We start from the raw sequence: 27426 nt of genomic DNA, 5'->3' as shown, positions 1-27426 counted from the left end.
GTCCACTTCAAACAACGTCCACTCCGCGGCTCCATCCAGTATGCGGAAACTACACAAAATCGATTTTTACCATGCAACTCCTACATCCCAGTAGAGGAACTCGAGCGTACACAGCCCGCCTCTCTGGCACGCAACCGATCTCAGGAATCGATCAGCCAGTTCGAATCGATGAATAATTACCGCACTCACAGTCCGCTGCTGCGCGCTTAAGCAATTTGCGAACAATATGCGCATCTTTAATAACTCTCTTGTACACATCCACGCGAAATAGAAAGATGAAAAAAAAAAGAAAAAATTGTCCATTTTTGGAGTATTTTTATAGACGAGAAGTTGGAAAATTGAAACTTTTATGGATATCCTTCGATATTCAGTCACTTTTCAGTGTAAGTCACCAGAAACATGGAAGAAATCGCGTCGCGTAGCGCGACTTTCTGTTCTCCCTCTCGCTGGCGAGCGTGAGGAGGACGAGCGGAGAACGAAGAACAAAATGGCCGGCGTGTTCACGCGAACGGCGCGAGAAACACCCGTTCCTTCATCGCGGCACGATTTCGACGGCCTTCGCGATCGTTCAACCGAGGACTGATTATTATTTCTGCACGCGCGAACATTTTAGTACGCGTTCTCGATGCCCGCGCGATGGAGACGACGATTAAGAGGTAATAACGCGTGTCGCGCTACTTTGGACGCAGCCCGCTTCCTCAGGCGGTTTATGGTCGCTAGTCTGATCGCCATGGCCAGATTGCTGAAACGCAACGCGGTTTGATTGAATCTGTCGTGTATACCGCAGGGTGACTTATAAAGCTGTCGATAAGATTTTTAACGCGAAGGACAAGCTTGAATTGGCTTGCACGAAATTATTTGGCTCGACTCGTTGCTGGGTGGGGGTTGAAAAATCGATGCTCGAAGCTTTTTTCCACTACAGCCGTCAGTTTTAGAATTCGAGACGATGCTAGCACCGATTACAAGGCTAAGAGTGACGACTATTACTTTTTACTGGTTTTAGCGTTTTTATCATTTACGTAGAGAATCAATAATAAGGTCAATGAAGGTAACCTTTCGTATATATCAGATAACAATGTAAGAAGTAACTTTCGCTGCTTCGAATATGTCTGTCAAAAATACATTACATGCTCTGTAACCAAACATGTTATTTCGTATCGTTCGCCGTGACACCCGAGTGATTAATCGGTCAGATATTAAACAGATAGGATCTTGTACCCGTTAGTGCTGTATTCGTGTATGCCAGGCAAGATTGACGATAAGTTAAGAGAACTGTTACACCAAAAAGGAAAAGTTGAAAATCGAACGGTATCAAATTTGTTTGGAGCGACGAAGTTTCGACACTCCACGGATCCATGATAACAATGTATCCTTAGCAACTTTCGCTTAAACTTCACTGTCGCCTTATTTAATATACGTGCACGCACAGCGAGTAACGATGCCCTTAATGATCGCCGCTAATCACGTGGCCCACATCTCGTTAATTAGACCGGTGTTCGAGGCACATTCGATGGAAGTCTACGCTGTTTTCCCTTATTAACGTAACTAAATTACTTTCCAGACACAAGAGCAAAAATGTTCAAGTGTTCAAATCGCGCTACCTCGCCGTTGTTGTTTTAACCCCGGCTACACTTGTTACGCGTTTCGTGTACCATTTACATTTACAAATGAAAAGTATGCCCCCGCGAGTCGGGGAAAATTTTAAACGTACACCCGCACGCAGCGAAGGTGCGGAGAAGTGGAGAACAAAAAGTACTTGATAAGTTGAACGCGAGGTCGATTCGTGGTCTAGAGAATGGCCGACTACGTAGTCAGGTACTCGAGGCGAACAAAGCTCGCAATTTCGTTCGTCTTGAACCTTCCTGCCCGCCATTATCCTCCGTCGTACTACATTTCCGCCTCTATTACCTGAAGATAAGGTGCTCGACCTCGGGCCAGGAGAGCCCAGTTTCCAACAACGATGAACGAGCCAGGGAACAACGCGTTGATTTTTAACGCTGCCGCCTAGGCGGTTAGATCTGGGAAGATTACACGACTCGTATTATACGAGGCGGACGTTGAACAGCGCCGAGACTCAACGACGCCCGTGTCGCGAGATGTTTCACCTCGAACAGTCGCGTGTCCTGGCTTCGAAGAATCGATAGGCTCGAGGGGAGACGAGACCCTATGGGAACGGCGATCGTGATTCGATGAACGTCGCTCTTTAATCTTTCCATTGTTAATTCCTCGACGATACTCCACGTATCGCTGGGTAGCGCTGGTACCTGTTTGCTGCCGGGAATCCCAGCCCCTCTCCTTTGAAGCGAGAAGACAATCGCAACTTTATGGAGATTCATAATGGGGCGCAATATCTTCCCATCTACCCGTAATGACTTCTTCTGTTCCCTTTAAGAACGGCTTCATTGTTATTTTTAATGCCGATGCACCGCCCGGAATTGTTCGCCGCTATACTTTGGGGCTCGTTTTATTGTCAGCCGGCTGTGAGCGGCGTTTAAAGTGCTCTCGAGGAAAAATATTGGCCCCGGGAACCATCGCGTCTATTTAAATTAGTCGACGTAAATTGCTTTACGCGTGCGTATCGTTCGTCCAACGTAGCCTTTGGGTATTTCATCCGTTTATACACCGCTGCACCACCTCGTATCGTGGATACCTGTATCGAAACGTGCACTTCGGCGCACGACGGCACTCGTGGAGGCGAGCAAATAAAATTGTTTCCAAAACTTGTCGTACTCCCTCGAAAATCGTTTTAATACGTCGTACATTATGAATCAAACTTCACTGCCGCGGTGACGGGGGTTGAAGTTGCGCGCGGGTTGTTCCGCGAACTCTCGTAAAACTTGGCCAGTTTTATTAAAATGCGTACGGTTATCACTTGAGCGGTGGCAGCGTCGCGGTTGAAACACCCACCCCGGAATAACGACGAGCCGCGTGTTCGCGAAATAAATTATACGCTGTGCTGCAGCGTGTGCATGCAGCTGGCAAGATAACGCGATCAGCTCGAAGCACGTGCCACCGGGTTCGTAAAAATGGTACGCATCAGCACCGACGACGACGATGTTATAATGCACAGTCTTCGTGCTGGTCTCCCTTCCTTTCTTTCACGTTCTTTTTTCCCTCGATCACCGGTAGCAGCGCAAAGTGCTGGCTAATGAGGTTATACACCCCCGTCGTGATGTGTAGCTACTTTCACGGCAATTTAATGCTCAAATTGAGATGGTATCGCTGATAGAAAGGGTGAAACGATGTGCACGCGCGCGAGTATCGAAAATCGGTTACTGTACGCGGGGATATGTGCGCCCATAAGACGACGTACGTGTTAGACGTACGTGTACAGGTGATAGTTAATTTGAAAGGGTACGAATTAATTGGAATCCGATATTTTTTATCGAGAGTGCCATGAAATACTTTTGTCAGAGCGACACGATGTCGTATGTATCGATAATTATTACGATTCACCTCGAGGTTCGAGTTTCTATCAATTTACAGCGCTTCCAAATTTCCCTGAGGAGCGCGCGACGCGAGAGCAAATACTCGCTCGCGAAAAGTGTTTACCTCTTTTTGCGAGCGAACTTAAATCCGTTTGAAGCTACCGTCCGTAGCAATCAGAATTCCGAACAGTTAGTATAACTTCGTAATCCTGTAGCTGGTGCTAACAAACCGAAGCGTAATGCTAATTACATCGGCTCGGAGAGCCGGGCCGGGGCGAAACTTCGTCTGTTCGAAGTTCACTTCGGAGGCATCGCGTACAAACAGCAATTTGTTCGATCTTTCTCGCGAGCGAGATCCCAATTCCGATAACCAACTCTTGTAATTACTTCGTACAGATGGCATCGCCATTACAAGACACCCGACGTGAACTTCGAGCTCGTCGAAGTTATTGGCCGAACGGCGGCCCCATAAATTAATGGCGCGGAGGGGTCGTTGATAAATTCGTGAAACGTTGCCTCGACTCGATATCAACCTACCATCCGGGCGAATGGATTTCTCCGCGTACCGTTTTAATGGTTAAACTTCGACTTCCGAGTTGCTCGAACCTAACCTACGTAATATTACAATAATAGGAGGTGCTCTTTAAATTTGTGTCATCCAGTGGTTTGCTACTATTCTAAATGACACAACAAAATAGACGTAAAGATCGCAAACGCGAAGAAACGATACGGAAACAGCAGGAAATCCTTGAAGCGCTCGATAATCCTGAGCCTTAAGGGATCGATCCCCGATCAAGGGGATTGTAATTGAAAACAAACCTGGCTGGGCCCTGATAATTATCCGGGTAAGTATTTAGCTTGTTCAAGTAACATAGAGCGGCAATTAACGCGATCCTTGGCCGGCACGGTCGAATCCTCCTATTATCATCGATTCTCAGCTGTGTCCGTGAAGGCTCAGCGAAATCACGCCGCCGCTACGTATGCGTAATAATCGATAATTAGAGCTCTTCCAACCCCCGCCCAGCTAGTGCGTGGCTGAAGGATGTCCATTTGGGAAACGCGATAGCCCAGCCATGCCTATTATTATCAGTGCTAATCCCCAGATAACACCCGACATCGGTAATCGTGTACTCGCGTTATTGGACTCTCCGAGTATTATGGACGTTGCGCGCGATTCCACGTTCATGGACCCAGCCTCCACGGTTTCTTCGAGCGATCGAGTGTCCGCGTGGGCTTTCATTCTGGCAAATCGAATGCCTTCGCTCGTGACTACGTACAATAATGGCGTGTACCGATGTGGACCACTTATTGTCACGTTTCTCGAGTGCTTCACCTTCTCTTATCTCTTGTTCTGATATGTATATAAAATTATTTCTCGGTGCAACCTAGTTGTCAACGCGTGACTACAATGGACTGTGGCGAGTAACCGCGATCGGTCAGTTGAGGGATTTTTACGCGCACGCCCGTTCTTTTCTATTTCAAGGGATCGTTCGTTACGTTCGTTTTACATTTCCACGTTCGCTCGGTTCTGGTTGGTCTCGGGCATTAAAAAACATGGAGGGCGCTTTAAAGTTGCTCCCGGAACAGATCGACGAGCATCGTGTTTAATGGGTGGATGGTGAAAGAATTTATTCTCGTACGATTTGGTAGCGTCGCTGGGAGCAGTAGCGAGTGGAAAACGGGGCCTCAGAGGCGCACACCCCGCCCTGGGTGAATTAAAATTACAGGGCCCGGTGGAAGCCGTAGTTTACCGGGCACCGGTGAAACGTGTTCACCGCTCTGTGAATTATTAACGCGAGCATTTCTCATTTCCGGCGCGCTCATGCGCGATAGAAATTATTGGTGATCTCTGCAGATATATTATGCGTCCGCCACGATTTATACGTCATCACACCGGGGATTGCGCGGTTCACATCGATCCGTCCGCGGAACCTGTACAACTATTTTTCTTTCTCCGTCCGACGGCTCGTTTCTTTTTTCCACCTCTCTTCGCGCCCCTCGTGCTCCGTTTCCTTTTTTTTCCCCTCCCTTTTCCACCGTTGCATTCTCCCTCTGCGCCTCGGCTGAAAGCTGATACAGGAACGCGAACCGGAACAATAACGGTGCGCATCTTAAATAAGCGCATGTATTATTAACGACGTAGAAAGATGGTCCGCGCGGAGATTATGCGGTGGTAGTTGCCGCAGCTGCATCGCGGAGGCGGGGGCGGGCAGGAAATTTGAAAGTCGTTCCGGTTTTTTCACCCCCTCGTGGTGGTCCGTCGTTGGCGCTCTGGTTAGGGTGAAATGGAAAGTTATTTGATATTGCTTTCACGGAGACCGTGGAACGACTGAAAGCTCGCGAATATTTATTTCGTCCGTTACAAAGGATGCCACGAGAAAAGAGTTAACAGTAACAAATGTACGATAAAACGTCTCAATTTCATTTTTCGTAGTAGCACAAGTGCACTGAAATAAATTAAAATACGTGTATCGTGTTATACTGAGAGAATACTTCAGAATACTTCCCTTGACAACGTCAATTAAACAAGAGTATGTCCATCGTTGCACAAAGTTGTTCGAATTCAAAGATGCGTCTCCTCTATTTCAAGCTTTTCTGCGCACAACGAGTGAATGTGGATAACAAACGAGCGAGATAGTTGACATTGATAGCAAAAATCGAGTCAGAGGGGGATGATTTCAGAGACGCGAAAAAGAGGGAGGAGCGGCGCGAATCGAGCCAGTTAAACCAGGCGACGTTCGAGATAAAGATCCGCGCTAATTCGGCCGTGAGACTCGCGTAAAAATTTGCCAGCGAAAGTTCTAATCGCTAATTAAGCTGTCACGAGCGGCGAGTAAACGCGGGTAGACGTGGAAGTGGAAAGAAAAGGTAAATGGGTGTATTTCTCTTGGAGAAAAAGCGACGAGAAAATGCTCTTATTCCGGTGCGACTGCGCCAGCCAGCCTTGTAGAACGTGCAGGATGAACGGACACGTCGTCGACGATGCGAAAACTTTCTGACCACGTAGAAACGATGTGTCCACGGTTTTAGTCCCGCCTCGCGCCATAATGACGCCGCTGCGGAGCCTTTATCGCGCATACCCCTTCCGACAACGGTGGCTGTTCGGGAAGAAGTTTGAAAAAAACGGGTACGTCTGCGTCCCCCTTTTCTAGGGGTGGCTCGTGTGCCTAAGAAAAGTACAGTTAATGAAAGAGGTATTTGCACCTCGAGCTACCCTCATTTCCATGCCGTTTTTAATGCCTTATCTCGCGTAACGCCTCAAGAATGATACAGTTGAAATTACTCATGCGAATTCGAGTGTCTTTATTTCAGAACTTATTTACGAGAGCAACAAATTTTCCTGCGACCAAGCAGGAAGGAGTCTTGGTTTTACTTTCGCCTGGGAGTGTACACGGCATGACTTCGTATTAAATAGTCTATGGCGCACTTTTCCCTTAAGACACGCGCTGACCCGCGTTGCACGTTGAAATATTCAACGGGTCGTCGGTCTCGAACAAAATTCGTACGTACAAATTCGTTGGATGCCAGCCTGAGTTCTCGTTCCGCGTGCCATATGCGGTGGCAGCGAGCGTTGCAACCTAGACGCGGTTCCCGCGAGTGACAGACGAAATACCCGAGGAGAAGCGGAGAACGTCGGTGTATCGAGACGGTGTAGCAATTTGTCGTCGACGATATCCTCGTGGATCCTTCGATATGAGATCGCCTACCCGATCTGTCTCCGTAACGTGTTCGTAAAACTATCGTCTACCCTTCCGTCGGTTCCCCTTCGATCCTTGTTTCAACGCGTCTCGTTGGTAACACGTGTAAAATCGAACGGGAGGTTACCTCGTTTCTTTTCGCAATTCGCTCGAGGGAACAGCTGCGCGCGTAAACGTGACACACTCGCGAGGTTTTTTACTTGGCAATCATCTCCCACGCCCCCGGATGACTGATACGAAGGGAAAGTGGATTCTGAGACGAGACGGGTGATAAGCGAAAGGTTATGCGATCGAGGCGTATCACTTTGACGCGGGTTATTTCTGCGAGGAACGATGGTATTCATTATAGCAGCTCGCATCGAAGCGGAATATAATTTCATTTCGCACAGGCGTTTTAAGGAGCTCGAAATTATTTTGTCGCGTACGTTGAAAGTGAATAACTTCCGCATTTTTACCAACGCACGGCGCTTTTCTACGCGTCTTTCTTCTCGAGGAGTAGGAAAGTCGTTAGCCGGGTGAACACGCAGGTCTACGACACGCAGTCGTGCCTCGCATACTTAGCCAGGGTACACAGGTTGGATATTTTCGTAGAACGGGCGTTCTGAGACAATGCGAGGCTCTCGAGACGAGAGGGCTCCGTCAGTCTTCGTATAATGAGACTGGCCTTGTTTCACTTTTTCACGCTGGAACATGCTGATAAGAACGTCTGCGAGTAGTCGACTGGACGAAGATTTGCGCGAAGACTTGAGAAAGACAGCGGAGGTGGCCACGCGATAGCAATTTTTCACTGGATCCTAAATCCATCGAGTCGACGACGTTAATTATGCAGAAATGTTTAACGATACTATGCATCGATTGGATGAAAGTGTTGTGATTCGAAAATTTTAGGACAGTTCGGTATAGAATCCACTAGCGAGAGCATTACATCAGTTTCCACGGAGATCATCTTCGCAAAGGCGGACGGTTCGTTTATTTTCATTTTTATTTCATTTCCCGCGCACTTCCCGCGGTCTTTCGATCCATCGAACGAAGAGGCGGCTGGCCATTGGAGCACGAAGGGCTTAAAAGTTCATCCCTCGAGGGCGACTAACCGTGGAGGTAAGAAGAGACTTCGAGGAGGGTCGAAAGGATTGTATCGAAGGCAGCTGTAAGAGGGTCGAAGGATTGTAGCGAAGTTTTTACCGCTGCAAAGCGGAAGTCGAGCGTGCGCCACCCCCGCATTGTCATTTTCTGGGTCAGACGGGGAGGATGGGACGAAGCCTGGCTGCGCTCCCTCGACTTTTGTCACTGTTTATATTGCTTCGATCCGCGGAGTTGTTCCACGAAAATACTAATCCCCGTGCTTGCGGTAGAATTAGCATTCTTGTCACTTGTTTCGATTATCGTGCGCCGCTGCAGCGAATTCGCTTCGCGAGTTCCCTCTCGACTTGTTCTTTCGTTTAAATTCAATGGCGCCGCTCCCGCGTCGTTGTTTGTGTAATCCGTGGGAGTAGAAAAGCGACGATCTTCCCTTTTATAGTTGCAATTGTTTTCGAAATTTTTGTGGCATCCCCTTTCGAAGGATCGTGACGTGAATTCTTCTGATTGGAACATCGCGTCGTAGCATCTGTTAACGATTGTTGCGCGATATCCTACACGATCGAAGGCTCGCAGTGCAGACTTTAAATTCTTTTACTCAACGCACGACCGAAAACGAAAATTTCAACATTCGAAATACGTACGAGCAGCCACGTTGGTCGGTGGCAACGCGTGGCATTACGGTGAAATTGAATGTACGCGCAGCATGTTAATCTCTGAAAACACTTCGTCATTGCGTTAAGCGTTTGCTCCGCGTAGCCACGGAACAATTTCTTGCTGGCCGTTCCGCCGCCTGTTTCTTCGTCGAAAGTAACAATATAACTTTCCCCGGGACAAGTGACAGGTGCGCCTTAAAAGTGAAATAAGGAAAATAGGGAAATTCTTTCCTCCAGCGCTCTCCCTCTCTTTTTCTCCACTCCTCTTTTCTTTTTGCCCCTTTTCTTGGCCTGCTTCTGCCACGGAATAAGATGGGCGGAGGCGACACGTCCCTGTCCCGGGCTGACACAGCGCGCCTCCAAGAGAAGTTTCGCTCGGAATTTTAAAACTACCCCGTCAACCGGACGAACAGTTAGGTCTGCGGGAACGCCTGAGAACTTTGGAAAAAATTGAAAATCTTTCGACGCTCGCTCGTTCCCTCCTCGCCTTCCACCAGAATTCGCTATTTACCAAACAATCGAACGGTGGCCATTCTCATCGCGAGTCTCTCCTGAAACATTATCCAACGATTTCCATGGTGAAAAAAATCTGGCAGCGATGCGATAGAATCGGAGAACTCGCATCGGGTGAACCGCTCGCGCCAATAGGTCCAGATAAATAGAATACCGGTGGAGCATCCCCGGAAATGCTCAGGAACCAGCAACAAGCGACCCGGACGCGGTAGCAACGGGCAATACGGGCGATACAGGCGTGTTCACGCTGGTTGACCTTTTCTCGAAATTACACGAAATCTATCCCCGAACAGGGCTTAGTATTGTTTCCACGTTTCTCCATTGTCCCGCAATACCCGACGGATCCCACCGCCACTGGTGGAAGCAAAGAATGGAGGAGGCAGGTCCGTCGAGCTTATCGCCCCGGCCAGCTTTAGATGAAGGATCTCCCTGGTTCACGAAGGAGGACCCGTCCACCCCTCGCTGGTTCGTTATACCCACCCTCTGGAAATGTATTTCAATTCGCCGTAAGATACCGTCTCCTCTATTTCATATGGATGTCTCTTCATCCCAGGTGGCGGACGGTAACAGGCGCGGGTGGGCGGTTGGTATACGCAGGAGCGTTTAGTTCCGCGCGCCACTTTATCCCTTAAATACCCAGAGGTATTCTTCCCACGGAATTGTACGTCTCGTTCTTTTCCCCGACGCTGGATAGCCTCGGATATCCTACGAGGATAGAGAAGTTACCTTCGCGCGCCCACCACCACCACCACCCCCATCGGCCATCCCATCTTTTTTCCGTCTTTCGTTTTTCCCCTCCTTATTCCACCGGTTCTCTTGCTCGCGAAGCAATTTATACGCGCCTCCACCTTGCAAACAGCCGCCCATTACTCGAGGACGATAAAGCTTCCCGAGCTTTGCGAACACGTCCCTGGTTGCATGCACGAGACCAGGAATCTCTCTTTCTCTCTCTCTCTCCCTTTCTCCGTATCCCACTTCCTAGTCTCTATCTTCTTTGTCCTGGCGATTTATGTCGTTCGTAAGTTAAGAATCGTAGGAGAGGACGAGGGAGAAATTGGTTCGCGTTAATTGCCGTGTACCCGGCACCTTCGACGAGCATTCCTGACGTTCGACGATTGTTACGGCGGGAACGTAATTTTTATCGTCGAGCTGATTGGTAGTCGCGGAAATATCCTGGAGATAATAGGCGTGCCAGGAAATATCGCGTGATTTTAATCATTGCTTCCAATCGAGCATTTTATTTTTACTACTCGAAGGGTTTCATTATGGAGACCATTTTTTACATCGTTAACTCTCATCTCGATTATGTCTCAATTCATTTTCCAAAGGATTGTAAAGTGTTACGTGTGAATTCGTTTTACGTTATGACGAAGGATAGAATTATGGATATTTCCTACCGAGTGAAATGTTACTGTCAACGATTTTACCTCGTGAATTATTCCTTTACTGCGAGCTCGCTGCTCCATTTTTTTCACGTGCTCGCATTTTAGACTTGCAATAGTACAGGGATGGTTATTACTGGCACGCGAGGTAACTTTCAAGATGTCAAGGAAAATTTGTTACAAGCTAGTAATGGTGTGCAATGATGTTTATCGCTTGTTAGAAAGTATTCAATTAGGAATTTGCCATTGATAGATGAAGAACTCTCCATCTCTTGTATTAATTAATACGAACGCTATTACGACCGAGTTAATTCGCGAATACATGGGATTCTAAGCCGCTACATTCTAGAAATCGAGCACAACAATCGCTAGCGTGCCGTCTAGGCCTGGTAGTTTGCAGTCTTCTCCATCGAAATCCAGTGCACAGCGGAAAGTATTTGTGTCGCAGTTATCCGAACAAATTTCGCACGAATACATTTCTTTGCCCGTATAATTTCTATTCTCTACGTAGAAAATTTTACGATACATCTACGTGCTTACAAAATTATTCGCATTTCCACAAACGGCGGACCTGGCCAGACTTTCAACCGTGCGTTCTTTAATAGCTGACTCGGCTGTCTTCAGCCTCTCAGCGGGTATCGTCAAAACACAGTCGCAGACATAAATCGACTCCTCCATTTAACGAAACAACGAGCACTTTCAGCCTTTTCAAAAACACCGTAAGAGTTACGACCGCGTCATCTAGGTCAATAGTAGCAGGCGGGGAGGGGGTGGCGAAAGCAGGAAGCTTTCCATCCTGAATAGAAGTCGTCGTCGAATTATTGCCGGTCCTCTCAAAAAACGGTTCGTATATATTTCACCGTTGTCTCTTCAAGAACCGTCTCGTCGACTTCGTCGGAAGACACACCGGAAACGACGGGGTACAACACCCCGTGGAATATTCGGCGCTTCGACTGATTGCGAGTTTACAGCCTCAGACTCGATAAAACTGGGTATCATAAAGTTAAAGCAACGGCAACAAAGAGAGCGAGAGGAGAAGAGAGAGAGAGAGAGAGGCGGAGAGTGAAAAAAGGGTGGAACAGGAAGGAACGGACAGGTGGAAATACGGTGAGGGGAAATCTAAAGCGCATCGCGTATGCATGCGCTCGTAAATCCGCGGTAGGTGCGGGGCCAAGCGTGCACTTCGGCTTTATGAGCGCAGGCTTGATTGTAAAACCGGCGTTAAATCAAAAGTGCACGGTACGTTCTAGTCGTCGCGAATAGAAACCGAGTAATCACGAGCTACTCGGTCGCGTAGATGCACCCTGAAGTACCTTGGTCTTTTGCCTTCTGCATGCATACTTCCAAAAGCGTTGCGCGGCGATGGGTTGGACCCGAATTCAGCTACGAGTATGTCGGTCTTCTGGTAACAAATGTAGGTACTCGTGCGTACTACAGTCCTTTGCTTCGCAGTTTTGAAGACAGCAGAATGTCAGACCTCTCAACAGCATCGCTCTGTTGCGAGGGAGCGTCGAGCAGAACAAATTGCGTAATTACAATGCACAATACTATTTCTTCAATTACATTTATTCAGCTTTCAAGTTGTTTCTGGTATTTCCCATTTAGGTTGTCGAAAAGTAGGACGATAAACCTGGACAGAGAGAAACGGGGCATTAGGCGAACGTAGAAGGCAGAGTTCTAATTCCGTTCGCGGCTCATTGTTCGTTATCATCGCGGTCTTCTTTTTCCTGGAGCGGAGAACGCGAGGATCGTTCGAACGTCGTGTTTAGTGCCTAGAGGGTGCTGCACGCGGAGAGGCAAGACAAAACGCAATTAATCTCGGGCCACGAGGAGTTACTGGTTTCGTGCAGTTTCGTACAGCTCCCCGCCGTTACAATTGTAACGATCGTGGCAGAAACGAGCGTATCCTGCGCTTGCCACGACCACGAAGATCGCCAACAGCTCGCCTGGCTCTCTTGCGCGCCCTTCTCGGTACGGGGAACAGGATCAATCGGATCTCGTCGACGAAAAGAGCTGCGATTAATTCTTTCGTTACGTGAACTAAGTAGTTGCTGTTTAGTGACTCGGGTACTCGAATGTTTTTACCTTTTCTTGTCGTTGCAGTTGCTTTACGTGAGCGAATTGTTGGCTGAGTTACTTTAAAAGCTTTTTTTTCCACTGATTTGCTTGAGTTGAGCAGATGGTTGTAAAACATTGCATCAAACGAATGATTCATCGTTGCAATATCTGTAATATTCACCAGTAGAGATTATGTAGAAGTACGCGCAGCGCAAACAAGTTGCATAAGATTGATACGGTCTCCTTGCCATCTACCAAGCATTCCACGATTTTGAACTTTTAGGTCCCCTCGAAAAGTTGGGACAGTTGGCGCCGCGAATAAAGATTTATCGAGTTGATATGGCTATCTGGCCATTCCGCAAGAAGGAGGTGCAAGAACGAATGTCGGGATAGAATATGTAGGTATAAAAAGAACCAATGGAACCGTCTTGCTGGACCGGAAACTTGAACCTCGGAAGACTGCAACCTTCCAACTTATTGAGTTATCCAATCCGTCAGCACATTTCTCTCTCACTTTATCCTCCCATATATCAGGCATTATGGTCCCAATAAATCTGCGCGACGATTTACAAATTTTTAGGCAAACTTCCAGAGGAATTCCCCTTAAACATATCGCGATAAGAAGTAAAGAACATCCTCGTTAACAGAAACCAACCTCTCTACGTACAGATCGCTACACTTTTACCGTGTTGTTGTATTTAAAAGCAGATATTAATCGTCGCGTTACGTGGATTTAATAATATCAAATAATGGCCCAGCAGCTATCCGTTCGAACCCCGTTGAAATAATGGAAAACAGCCAGGACAGGACAATTAAACCACTCACCCTGTCACGGCACGGTCTACGCATTTTCTCGGCCCTCCACGTAATTGTTTACACGCCGCGGGAACACCGAATTAAATCGGCGACAGAGCGTGGTTTCCGGCCGCGGCCACGGTGATGGCGCGATTGTTCGCCGGCACCGGAATACGTAGAAAATTTGCAGGCTCGTTAGCGTTTAATATTAAGAGTCATTGGCCTGGCCGCAAATCGATGAATGGGCCCCGGTTCCGTTCGCGTCGGCCAACCAGCGAGCACATTGTCGTGTAATTAGTTTTAGTTTTACTTGCTTTAAAGAGTTGTACACGACCCACCCCAGCGGATCGATGACGCTTTGTTCGCCGCGGAACGTTGTCCTCGCGCGAGGGGGGTAATTATTGGTAATTAAGGCGGGTGAATAATGCCCGGCCGTGAACGGATTCTTTTGTTTCGTCTCGAATCGGTTTTTAAGCCACTCCGTGCCGATGATTAATCGATTTGTAGTAAACGCGCGTGTAAAAAGAGGAGCTCGCTAAAATGTCTAAATTAATAGGGGAAGTTTGAAAATGAAATTACCGCTTCGTACGAATAAATAAACGGTCGAATCCTTTTTAGCGATGAACGGGAACGCGTGGTAAAATGTTCTGTAACGAAATTTTGTTTGATGAGAAATGTAAAATAAACAAAACCGAAACTATGAGCGCGCGGTTAAACGATAAATGTTCAACCGTCAGCTTTTCATTTAACGAAATTTTTTGCGCGTAAAGGTCGAGGTTCTTTTTTTTTTTACATTTTAAACACTCCACTTTACGAATTGAATGTCGTAGCACGACGCGTTCGATCGAACCGCAGGAACAATGAGCGTGCGTTACAATGAACGATGTTTCGTCCAATTTGTGTCGCTCTTTCAATTCGTACACCGCCTCGTCGTACGCACCTGTTTTCTCCTGGCGGAAAATACCGCTCGAATAATCAGTGATCGTAACGAGGCACGACGGAGGCCTTCGAGTCGATCGAACTCGATCTAACCTATCGATAAAACACGTCGATTCGAAAGGAGGCGGGTTGAAAAAAGAAAGTGGCGCGAGCAACGTTTCTTTAGCGTCTATTCTTCATTACTCACGGTGGATTTAACGTGGATACGCAACAGAGCATCCAGACATAAAAAAAGATATAAAAGGTATAAAGAGCGTTTTACACACTTTTTTTCGAGTCGTAATTTCTTCGATAAAAATGTATCTGGGTTAAGCACGGAGGATTGTTTTATATCTTCATTCTTCAACGTCCCGCAACCATAGAAATTTTATCGCCGATTGTTCATCTCTAGCTTAAGCTGCGTAATTAATACAGTTTCATCTTCTCGCCTCTTTAAAGAAGAGTAAGAAGCAGCTTTGCTCAGCCGAGCGCAAAGCGTGATGTATAAATCGATGCGGGTGTTTAATTAATTTTCGATTGATAAATGAATGTTTCTTGCCATTGTACGTAACGTACGTCAAGATTCGATTGGATCGTTGGAAAGAAAAATCCCTCAGCTCTCGCGTACCGGTTACATTCAGCAAGAAAAACTGTTCGCGCGAGAAAAGAGAGCAGACGGAAACGCGAAACCTTGGCAATTATATAAAAACACCGTTCAAACATACGCAGAGACCGACTGATCTAAAAATGTCCACATATTGCGAAAACATTGACACGAGGACAGAGCGGGGGGGAGAAAAAAGTTTGCGCAAACTTCCCGGCCTGTAACCGCGTTTCCGTTAAATCCAGTTTCCCGCGACACATCATGCCCCACTTGAAACTAAAACCAACTACGCGCCCGGGGTATGGCCGCGTTTAATTAACAATTTGCGACGGAACAAGCGGTAGAAAATCGCATAATATTACGGGTGGGTCGATTCGCACCGAGGGTCGAGTAATTATCGTTGTTTGCCGCGTTGTTGCCTTTTTCCCCCGCAGCGCGCGCGCTTGTAATCTGCTCCTTAACGAGCCACGGCACGAGGACACGCTCGATCAGAGAGTTAATTTGGACGCAATGAAACCCAAACCTCGACCATTCTCCGCTCGTATTCAGGAGCAGAGTTAGGGGACCGCTGGCTCTAATAAGGGACGCTCCCTAAGCGTTAAGGTGCCTTTTCGAATGCTAACGTCGTGCCGTTCGATAATCAAAATCTGTGCTTGCATCGACTACGCGGTTTCAGTTTACGATACGATATCGGTTACGGGATTAAAATTAAATTCAGACGCTCGTTTCGAGCAAGCATAATTCTTAGACGTATCCTCTACTCGGATACGTTCTTTTCTACGTTTGATTTTCGCTGAACGATACCGCGGCTACGTCCGGCATCATTGATTGGTGGCATCGTTCCAAATTACCCTTTAAACCAGCCCATCGTCGACGCGGGATTGTTCACTCTCCTCGGCCGAGCGATCAGTTTTTACGTGCCGGCATCGTGGACGCGACTGACGTGTAATTTCTCTCGACGTTTCGCCCCCGGGTTTCGTTCCGTGCCGCGAAAAAAGTGACAGCGGGGTTCGTCGAAGTTCCACTGCATGAAACACAATAGTGTACTCATCCTGCCCCTCCCGTTTCCCATCTAGCTTTCGCTTCCCTCTCGCGTGTCCCTACTCGCATCCCCGACAGCACTTTCAATCCGTTTAATTGAACGAAATTCGAATCGACGCGGAGATACCGTTGAAAAACAGATTCCCGATGCGTTGTTCGAGGAACCGTGGGCGAAGGGCGTTTCGAAAAATCGCGTGGGAACTCGCCCAATTTTGTCAGCTGTGTATATGAGACGTGAAAGGCGAGAACCGTGTCGAGCGAAATTTTTCGGAAATATCGCCGTCATTGGGAGGATAGTATTGGACAGCGTTGACAACGTTTAAAGAGATATGGTTCATTCGAACGGGAAAAGCCAGGGGTTTCAAGGAATATTCGCGAACGCCGGGATCAAGTGTCGCGAGGACTTTATAAACGAAAATTTATGCAGCCCAGGTATCGCGTAGCGTGCCATTAGAACTATTCGAAATCCTGTTCGAGCAGTATCTCTGGCCTCCGGGTGCCGTTATTCAGCTGTCTCTTTAACGGACTCGTTTCTGTTTAACTCGCGGATAGATCCGTAATGCCGTCGCGAACGGGGACGCTTCGAAGCGTACCTGTAATTTCGACCGCGTTGGGCCAGATAGCCAGGGTAATGCATAATGATTATGAGGTATTACGTACGAACATCGCGCGGCGTAGCCCGTTCGTAGGTCCTTCATCATGTTCGACGTGGACACGCCATATTTTCCAATACACAATCTGGGAAAGGAATGAAGCACGCCCGTTGATATATGGCGCCACTCAAGGCGTATAAGCGGCAGTAATTCACGGTATTATCTGATCTCGATGCGTGGGCTATGTGAAACCTGGTAGCAGGCGCGAGAGCAACAACGGGAGGAGGGTGAAAACGCCGTTGAACGTGAAAGGGTGACGATCGACAAATAAACGAAAAAAGAAAAATAAAAAAAAAAGGGATAAAGGGTAAAATAAACGAAGAGAAATGGTTATCCCCGGCGATGGTCCACCAAAAGATCTGCACTGTATTGATTCGGTCGAATCGAGCTTTCGCTTGTCTTGCGAGATTATCCTGAGATCGATGTCGATGCCATAAACACTGACAAAAAGCAAAACGCGACAGTACTGCTGATAATTTTGTGACAAGAAAAATTAATTATTTTACGCTGTAAGTTTCTTTATTATCGATATTTAATATGAACACCGGTTCGATAAAAACATTTTATTCACCCCCTTACGCGCGAGTAATTCACTACCGGCATTCAATTAACATCGACGTAATCGCGAGGCACTTCCACCGCTTGACAAATTTCGTCAGATTCCTTCAGCCAGAAGTACCATTGTTCCCGTAATGAAATTCACGACTACTTTCTCTCTGCCATTTATTTCGTGGCCGCCCCTTCGTTCCATTATTACCGTCGTTGAGAGTTTTTATTCCATGGTACTTGGGCGCGTTACCCAACGCTCCTTTGCCTCTCGTCCCCGTTCCTTCGGCAGCCAGGGTATATATTTTTCATAATTAATTGGCCCGGCCGGAGACTTTCTAAACAATAGTTAAAGTCCCTTCGCGATTTTTCGCGATTCAAGAAATAATGAGCCGTATTCATCGTACTCGCGAAAAGAGTCGCGAGTAAAATGCGTGCTTTATCACGGCTGGTAATTGCTCGCCAGCTTCGAACTCGCGAATTTATTCCCCGAAAATTTTTTATCAACCTAGACCGCGTTCCTTTTTGTTCGTTCAATCGTTGCGCGTCGTTGGTCTGCAAAATAATTTCAGACCAAGCTATTTCGGAGGAAAAAGAGTAATCATGATGTGCAACTAAGGGATTCAGAAAATGCAAAGAAACATAATTATTATATGTAAGTTATTAATATATCAAATTATTATATTCAACTTTCATCATTCGCAATGAAACTCCAGCTGTGCAATACTTTCATTTGCTCCGGGAACAATCTCCACATTTCGTGGCACGTGCGGGCATATCGAAATGCTATTAAACATCGTTCACGCGGAGGGGAGAAGGATCCAAGTCGTTGAATGTCAGTGATATATATCATCGTACACTTTCTTGGTGATACGTGACTGGGGGCAAGAGAAGCTGGCTGGTTCCTTAAATCACTGGAAGCAGCGTCGGAGAATAGTAACCTGTTCGGTATCCTTCCTCGTAGCACCATATTCCGCGCACGATTTAGCCGGAATCGGAACGCTTGGCGATCGTGTCCTGCGGTCGAGGACGATTTCTCGAGTGAATATAAGAGAATAGGTTAGGGTTCGCGAGGTGACTCGATTTCCATCGCTTGCAATTATTGATTCCGACGAAATCAGCCGGCTACGTGGAGGGAAATCAGAACCAGTTAAAAAGTGAAACGGGAAATCGTGCCGGAAGCGAACACATTGATTGACGTTCCAACCATTTCTTTTTAAGCACCAGGTTATCTCATCGACTTAATTCGTTGAATTAATCATGACACTAATTTAAAGAATCCGCGACCGACTTGGAAGATTTGAATGAACTATTAGACAGCAGAAGTGAAGCGTTGGATTTGTAACCGTTGCAGCTCGCAATTTTAATGAAGAATGTTTTCGGAGTCATATTCGTCAATGATGATAACCCGAGCGCGGCTATAAATCTCGACTTTTTCACCGAACACTTTTTCCGTTGTATTGTGCTCTGTCTGATCAGGCGTCGTCATATATCACTTCGTTGTCCGCCATCGCGCTATATTTTACTTATCTGACTCGACAGACAAAAAGAAGAAGAACAGTCGCCTTCGATATAAGATTTTTCGATCGGAAAACGACCCAATGTTTCTTTTCTTAATTTTCAAATAAACCTCAAGTGTACCATTTCACGACCCATCCAATTATTATTCCTTTCTGTGAAAAACACCGTGACGACCACCGAGTCGAAACGTCCAATGTTTCGCGTTGCCAAAAAAAAAAAAGCTGGCGACCATCGACGCCTTCCACCTGCAAGGGAGAACCACGCAATTTTAATGAAAATTCCCTTCATCCTCTGTCCAGTTATTATTTCACCCTGTCGAAAGCAATTTGCGCCAAAGCCAGTGCGGCAAACAATCCTTTGAGGTAGAACGCGAAACGTCGCCACTTAATTAAACACTTCTCCCATCAGCCACGGTGACATCATTAAAAACACGCTCCCGTGTGAAAGCGCCCCTCTCGTCATTCATTCTTCCCGAAAGCTTTTACCGCGGTCTCGGCTCTCACTTTTTGTTCACCGTCCCGTGTAAAACGTCGCTCGAGCAACAGCCTGGCTTCATTACCGAAACGCGGATAGACGCGGTGGTGGGTGTCAAGGATGCGTCGGGTGTAATCACGGGTGGTCGCGCGGGGCTCGAAACTTTTCTCGTCCTTGGGGGGGCAGGGGTTTGCGCAGGGGACGAAGAGAGCGTGTTAACGCGTGACGGAAGAGCAGGGATAAGTATCGATCGGCCGCAGGCGGTGGTCGGGCTGGCAGTTACCGGCGAGCATGGTCAAACAGCAGTAATAGAACCGGTCGTGGTCAGCCAGTAGTAAGAGGGCAGGTTGCGGTCGGACAGTTAGTATCAGCTCCCGCTGCGGTCGCCGGCGAATAACAGTTTTAGTTCATCATATTGTATTCTTGCTTTTGGAAATGTCAGCGGTCACGGACGGCGGTTCCCCGTTGCAACGCTCCGGGGGGGAAAATTGGCGCGCGACAACGCCGGAAAAAGGGACGTCCGAGGCCAATTCGGTGTTAACGCAATTTATGGCCCGCGTTCGTGGAGAAAGAGAGCTGGCTGTTGCGGAGGATATGAAAGAGGGTCTGCGATAGTCTCGGGTTACCTGTGCTGCGGGTTTTTAAGGGGAAGCTTAACGTAACGCGAAAACTACATATTATATACATACATATCGTAGTTGTGTTCGCGGACAAAAATTAAATTTCTATACTCGCGGTTAATTGAGTTTGTATATCAACTGCAAACTTCTATGTTACGTTAACAATACTTTATTAAATTTCGCTTAAGACTTTTGGAGAGTTGTGTAATTGCTGAAGGAAAAATTACTGGTAGTTTTCTTTTTCAGGGGTGTAACAGGATACTTTACGTACTCTATGTATCTCTAAACGAACCTGAATGCATTCAGTTTAAAGCGTTGTATAATTTTACATTTTTCAAGCGCTCCGTCCGTTCCGAGAAGTCGCGTCACGACTGAAATTGAAGAATTTTACCGAGAAACGATTTAAAAGCGCATAACAGTCTCCTGTATCTACCTTTCCGTCTTTCCTGTTGGCAAATAATTAACAATCCCTCGAAATCGCGTGACTCGACTTGTTTATCGAACGTACAAGTGCTTGGAACGGTTCCCGAGCCCTCCGAACGATACCCCGGCCCGCCATACATACCTTTCTATCGTTCCGCGTCGAGATGTAAACACGTTCGAGCTTCCGGGTAGGCGCCGTAATTTAATCAACTTCTTAACGGTATTCCAGACGTTTTAATATTTCACGGAAAACTATCCGCGCGGAGTTGCCACGCTCGCTCTCGTTGAAAGTATGTAAGGCGTCGTTTGTCAACAAGTAACGGCTTCGTGGCACGAACCACGGAAGCCAGACCCATGCCTGGTTCCCGTGCGTTTAACGGGATGTCAGGTTGAAACAAAGCCGATTAAGCGCTTAAGGCCGAATCGGTTGAATGCCTAATTACGTCGTGAACGGTGTTCAAGTAGATTCCTCTCGCCAGTAACGCCACGATCCCCCTTTGTCCCTATCCGTCCCTCTCTGCCCCTAACCCTTTACCATCTCCCTCTCTCGCACTCGTCCCTGCCCTCTAACTATCCGCGCCTGTCTTTTCGTTCAATGAAAATTAAATCCACGGTTTAATCTGCCGGAAGCTCGATTCAACGTGGATCGAGCTCCCGGCGTACCGGCGCCGTTGATCTCTCATCGGTCACTTTAGCCGAGTAAAATCGGTAATTAGCGTTAGATCGTTCGCGTGAACAGGTCGCGCCGCGTAATAGCCCGTTTTGTTTTACGGGGCCCGCGCACGTGGTACTCGATTACGTATGCCATTTCGAGTACCATTTCCCCGTCGTTGCCAGGAGAATTGGCCGTCATAATATCGGATGAACGGCGTACCGGAACGTATACGCTCGTAATACCGCGGTACCTCGCGATGACGTAATACGGTTTCCCTCGCGTCGAACTGATATCGAATCCTTCTTTTCACGGTGAAATCATCGTTTTTAACATTTCGATTACAACGTACAGCGACTCGTGTACTCACACGTATCAGTTGCCCCTGTGGCTAAATGACATTAGAAGATTCGATCCTTAATTATTCGCATAGAGCGATCTCCATTACACCGTCGTTTGCTTTAATAAGGGCGAAGTAAGGATTTGCTCCTTAATGGATTAATCGGAGCCCCAACGACAATTCGATTCACTCCATCGTGATTGAGGTCCGCTCGTGCGAGCCCAGGCAACGGTGGGACCGGGTGAACAATCAGATGGAGCCGAAGGAAGCGCAGAGCCCGTAGTAACGCAGCGTTTCGCACAACAGAACGGAGACCGTAGGAGAGCACCAGCCGCGCGCCACCAGTCTGCGAAGCTCTTGAAGCGCAAACAGGAAGATCCTAAATATGCAGGTTCTCATACCCTTTACGAGCGCGAACGGCAGTGTATCCCCGGCGCCTTGCGAAACGAGATTGCGTCCCGGAAATGTTTCGGAACGGCGCCCGGTCTCCGTTCGCTAAATACATACCGCCGGGCCAGGAAATGAGGGCATCCGTTTGTGAATACATAGCCGGCCGTCGTTGTGCCCTCAAGAATGAGCCGGCCCCAGAAAGGGATTTATTCATGGAATGATATTTTATGTTCAAAGCGACCCGCCTGATCTTTGGCCGTCGTCCTCCTCGTCGCGCGATAAAAGTAACGCAGTTACCTGAAATGCGCCCCCAATTTATATGCTAAACACGGTATTCATGGATCGCCACGGCGCTTCAGGCGCTACTGAACATACTTGATATTGGACCGTTTAATTCCCGTTGTCTTTGACGAGCTGCCTCGAAACGAATGCTTTCGAACAACCGCCAAGCGTCGAGAGCTTCCAGGGGGGGTGGATTGTTTTCTTAGGGGTTGGAAAGTTATCGACTCGGTTTATTTTTAAACCAGCCTACGCGTCGGGGCGAAGATCAATGTAAACGTCAAAGTGCGAGCAACAATTTGTGCGGAACGATTTTTTGCTAGAGTTTAAAGAACTTTTCAAGTGGTTAAATAAGGGTAGCATGACTGTGTCTCGCGAGAAATGTGAATTCTCAAAGCAAAAACTTCTAAACTCAACGTTTCAACCCCTGCGTACCGTATTCACCTCGCCAAACCATCTTGCATCGTAACTACGATATAATTGTCCAGCCAATGCGCGGCTTAATGTTCGCAGTAAAATCTGCGTAGAAATTTGCAAGTGACACAACGAAGTTCTTTGGCCGATCCAGGGCCAAGGAGGCGACAGGATACGCCTCCGGGGCAGCGGGATCCTTGACACCTGGAACCGGGCCAAACTCAGGGGCGTCGAACTTATGCCGTCGGCAGACTTTCAAAATTATTACCCAGCCGCGTCAGCAGCTACGTTGTTTGTTTTCGTCCTGACGGTGGTTCGCTTGTCTCGCCTATTTTTCTTCCCCCGAGGTAACCCCCGGCGCCGCCCTCCAGCGCCCTTCGTTCGCCGTCTTCGCGCCTCCTCGTCCTCCCCCCTCGCCTGGCGTTTCTCCTTAACTGGAATTGATGTCCCAGCAATATCGACGAGCGTGTCTACCGGAGGAAATAAAGCATTCGATGATCGATGGCCGCGAGGTACGCCTGGCGGGACACTTTCCTCGAGCTCGCGCGAGCCACTTTCATTAAAAACGGAACACGTGGCGCTCGCCGGAAAATACGGACGGAGGAGGGCTGAAAAGAAAATTGTACGCCGGTTGCGGTGAATGGACGGAGCCGAGCGGTTGGATGTACCAAGTGGTTTCCTGCAATCCGATTATCGTGGCCGAGTTAAGCGGATTCCAGTGAAAACTTCACGTGCGCCCCTCGAATCCGTTGCCCCTTATAAACGGGAAGACGACCGCCGTTCATTGTTTTCCGATTTCTCGAGTGGTCAGCTGACGAAGGGTATCGACGTGGATACGATCTCTGTGCTCGCGTTCAGAGGAGTTTTCTTCCTGCAATAGAGCGATATTTCTATTCTCCTCGCGTAGTTCAGTTTTTACTTGGTTTTCAGTAAACAGATACACCGTTTCGATTTGTTGGTTACGAATACTTTTGTGTTGTAATACTTTTATGGTACTTGACATTTAAGAAAAGGAACATGTTAATGACTTGTGCGCGCGAATCTTTAGACGCCTTCGAAGATAGAACAAACTTTAATGGGTAACGCGGAGCCGTAATTATCTAATTACGATCACGGTTCACTGATTTCACTTAGACGTCCATCAGGAGGACTGCGCGGCTTCAATTACCGGGCAATTAGATCGAACGAAATTAACCGTTTACGACGATACTTCGTCACGAACACTGACCAGAATTAGAAGAGACTTTGTCCTGGTACTCTGTCGAATAATTCGATTGCACGTTGCTTAATGTCGTTCCGAAACGACGCTCAAAGCCAGAAATGTAGATTCCAAATTTATTTCTTTAGCATTCGAGCAGATAAACGTTTATTACGATACACGAAGTAACGAAAGGAGCTCTTTAAGACACAGCTGATTTCAATTACTAGAGAGCATCGTTAAGTGCTTTCATCGAACGAACCTCGGAGCAGACTTTAATTCAGTCCGTTTCCGTATTTTCAGGTTGAACTACTTGATGTCAGGATTAACGCCAAGCTGGTATCACGCGACGAATATTGCCCTGCACGCCATTGCATGCGTTTTGGTCACAAGAGTAAGCCTAGCAGTGGCATCGCTGCGTCCAGGATTTGCTGCCTTGACGGGCTTGCTGTTCGCTGCCCATCCTGTACATACTGAAGCGGTAAGTAGCAGCTATTTTAAAAAAATAGCAGGGACGCAAATCTGAGCTGCGCTAATAAAATCCATCGAGCTTCAGATCGCGAATGCGTCGTCTATCGAATCGAGACATAACCATAGAATTAATTAGCTATTTCAAGTTGATCAATTTAACGGTGCACGATAATTTTGGAAGATTAATTCAGTAATCGATCGGAGATGCTCGCGTTCGCATGGATACGAGTTAATCTTAAGCCGATCAGGGGATACAAGAGTGGTGAATGGGAAGTCTCTTGTGCTTCTCATCGCATCGCGCCCTATGTTGTGCTATAATAATGGACTGCGACGTTATGAACAATGTTTGCTCGCGTTGGTTGCTTCGGCTAAGCGCATAATAGCGATACCGTACTCGTCATTGCCGTCGGTTATCTGTTATGCCAGAGGGTATAGATTTAAGGAGCAGAGGGTGAGAATAATATTCGCGCGAAGTTGTTAAATATTCCATATCGATTCCACGTGAAATATAAATTCAGTTTCCATTTCTTTTGGCATCCACGGAGAACTTATTGACGCGTTGCTCGATTTTCTACCTCGAAGTCCACGCGTAACCCCGTCCCCGCGTAATTATCTCGACTATCGAGCAGAATTGATTATTCGAAACGAAAATGATCCCGAGTCACGATTCCATTTCTCATTCGTCGCGAGCGAGATCTGCGTGTGGCAATAACTTCGATCGTGGCCGGGAAATTTGCATTCTAGAAACATGGAGATTTTCCCGATTGCCCGGGGAAACTCGGGCGAAAGCGAATGTCGACGTAATAGCGGCTCGTCGAATGAAACTCGCACGGTGACCACGGTGAAAAACGGTTTCGCGTTCGTGGGGCGAGCGTTTCTTACGGATGGTCATTAGCGTAAGACGCAGCCTTTCGAGCGAGGGTGGCTACACGCGCGACCACGCCGCGTCGCGTCGATTCCCAAGGGTGGATTGTCCATTACATGCCCGGGTCCGTTCGCTGGTCACGAACTGCATCTGCTTACATCACGTGTGCGTGCGTGTTGCGTGAGAACCAACCCCTTGTTGCTCCTGCCGTTACTGTAATGTCATGCTCGCCTCGCGTTCGTGGATAAAGAAGTCGGATATACGCTGGTAACTCGAGCTGACGTTCAAGTTTGCCTAATCTGGTTTTGTTCTGCTGATTTCGAGGGTCACTTTTACGGTTTTCGATTCGTAACCATCTTGAGAATATCTTAGAGGAAGAGTGAGAAAGAAAAGAAGGAAGAAATTGTGTGCCATAAACTGATAGGACAGCCTGTTGGACAGTTGTAACGATTGTCGCATTTATTCGCCCCCCTTTGCTCGTACCATAACGGTTTACCATCGAACCAGAGACAGTTGACGAGCGGCAAATCCTGAAAGCAAACATCCCATTTGCTCGTACAATGCGAGGAGGGTAGATCATCGATGATGCCACGATACCCGGCGATATTTTGCTTTCGACGCTGTCCAATCGGAATTACAGCTCTCGTCGATCCTCGGTAATCCTCATCATATTGCTATTCAGTCGTTGCTCCGACAACAAACACTGGAATCCCTGTGTTTGTCGTAACAGCCGTTGTTTACCGAAATCATTAGGCCTCCCTCGTCTGGGAGTGAATCTTTGATCGAGCTAACGCCGTAGGTGGAGCGTTAGTCAAATTCAACAATACGAGTGCAATTGTGCGAAACGACCATCGCAGGTGGAGTCTTTTAATCCTACCCCAACGGCCATTTATCGCCACGTCGAATGGCGTTGGGATTCTTTGCGCCAATTCAGGTCGGCTCGAGTGGAGTCGCGATGCGTCGCGACGCAGGGTTTGTGCACGCGCGCGCGTGTTCGTCCACAGAACCATTCAGAGCGTCTGACAAATGGTACATCTCTTCTACTTAAAATTAGAAACGGGACGACATTTTATTCCTACCACCCAATTGTTGGAAATATTTGGGTCCTGATAATGTGTTAGCGCTACAGAATTAATCAATGAATCATTTTTATTCGACAATAGTAACTCGCGGTAGGGTGCAACAGGAGGTGTTCAATTTTAAAACTGTTTCACTGTCGAAAACGCGCGAGTCATCCTGTACGCGCGTGTGTACGGAAGCGTTAACGCGCGTTTCAGTGTCAGAGGGAACGTGGCCGAGTCCTCCTTGTCGAATCAGTTTGCGCGGGCCAGCCGGTGTTTGCCGAAACGATCAAGCGGCGAAAGCGCCGGCCGGTTTCTGGCTGTCGGATCAAGCCCTCGAACAGGCGCTGAAAGGAACCGCGTTAATTAAGTACAACAGCACTGATTCCAGTGTAAACCTCCGGCGGACGAACAAAGGATGAGCCGGGACGGAAGAGAGACGACAGAGAGGCAGACGGTGAAGAGGGTCACCGACCGTCCCTGGACTTCGTCGCGCGCGTTCAGGTTACGCGCGAATTTCCGCGATCGATCGACTTTGCCACGGGTGTCGGGCCCGTTATGTAGGTCAGGCCTTTCCAGCCTGCGTCACCGCGCCGCGAATTGATTGCTAAAGTACCCGGAAGGAAACTGGCTGGGCCGTATCGACGCGGAAACGAGCCTGGCTTTTCCTTGCAAAAGTTCCTCGCGGTTGTTCCGCGCTCAGCTACCAGCTACTATGGCTTCGAGTGCACCGCGAGTGGGTCCCCTTTTGGCTCGATAGTTTGGAATCGTTCGAGTGTGTTTTCGCGAAAAATAGGAGCGATACTGTCAAGACTGCTCGAGCTAGACGAGCTAGATTTCAACTCTTTGTATCTTTAAATACGATAGCGTTGCGCAATCGAATCTTGGCTAGTTTGTAGAGAAATGGTAGCGTGAGTTGTGGTATTAATATTGGTAGAGAGTTTGGTGCGAGTGGTGTCAGTAATACTATGCAAACACGTGCCACGACATGCGTTCATCAGAAATGCTGATATTAAGTAGATAAAACCTGTTTCATGCGTTTAGTCGGACTACTAGTGCCTAGTAGTTCATCATCGCTGCACGCGTTCCAGATCTTGATTAACAAACTATTCGATGCTGAACTCTTTGATTAATTTCGTCGATGGTAGTATTGGCGAGCAAGATTGGTTAAAATGATTTATGTTTGGAGGGAAGTATTGATATTTAGAATTGGAGAGAAAAGTTACGGTGCTTCCGAGTAAGATCAGTTCCGCGTTATTAGAGTAATTATACGCGAGATCGGAGAGAGAGCCAGAAGCTAAATGAAATTAACCTCGAACAAAACCCCGTGTTCCGAGTGAGGCGTATCA

At 47.6% G+C, this 27426-nt stretch overlaps 2 protein-coding genes across 3 annotated transcripts in view; both read left to right on the top strand.

Annotated features, from left to right (window-relative positions):
* LOC143422296 (trypsin-1-like) overlaps positions 1-27426 on the top strand; it is a 279262-nt gene that overhangs the window by 136006 nt on the left and 115830 nt on the right. The window lies entirely within an intron of this gene.
* Positions 1-27426, top strand: part of LOC143422263 (protein O-mannosyl-transferase TMTC1) — a 178758-nt gene that overhangs the window by 56826 nt on the left and 94506 nt on the right. For both annotated transcript variants that reach the window (XM_076892771.1, XM_076892770.1), the window contains exon 2: positions 23984-24161. In XM_076892771.1, the coding sequence (XP_076748886.1) occupies positions 23984-24161 (178 nt within the window). The remainder of the gene's footprint in view (positions 1-23983; positions 24162-27426) is intronic.

Source organism: Xylocopa sonorina, chromosome 3 (genome assembly GCF_050948175.1).
Source record: "Xylocopa sonorina isolate GNS202 chromosome 3, iyXylSono1_principal, whole genome shotgun sequence".
In the NCBI taxonomy this organism is placed as follows: domain Eukaryota; kingdom Metazoa; phylum Arthropoda; class Insecta; order Hymenoptera; family Apidae; genus Xylocopa; species Xylocopa sonorina.
The sequence above is the reverse complement of the archived record's forward strand: the minus strand, read 5'-3'. Positions and strand labels throughout refer to the sequence as shown.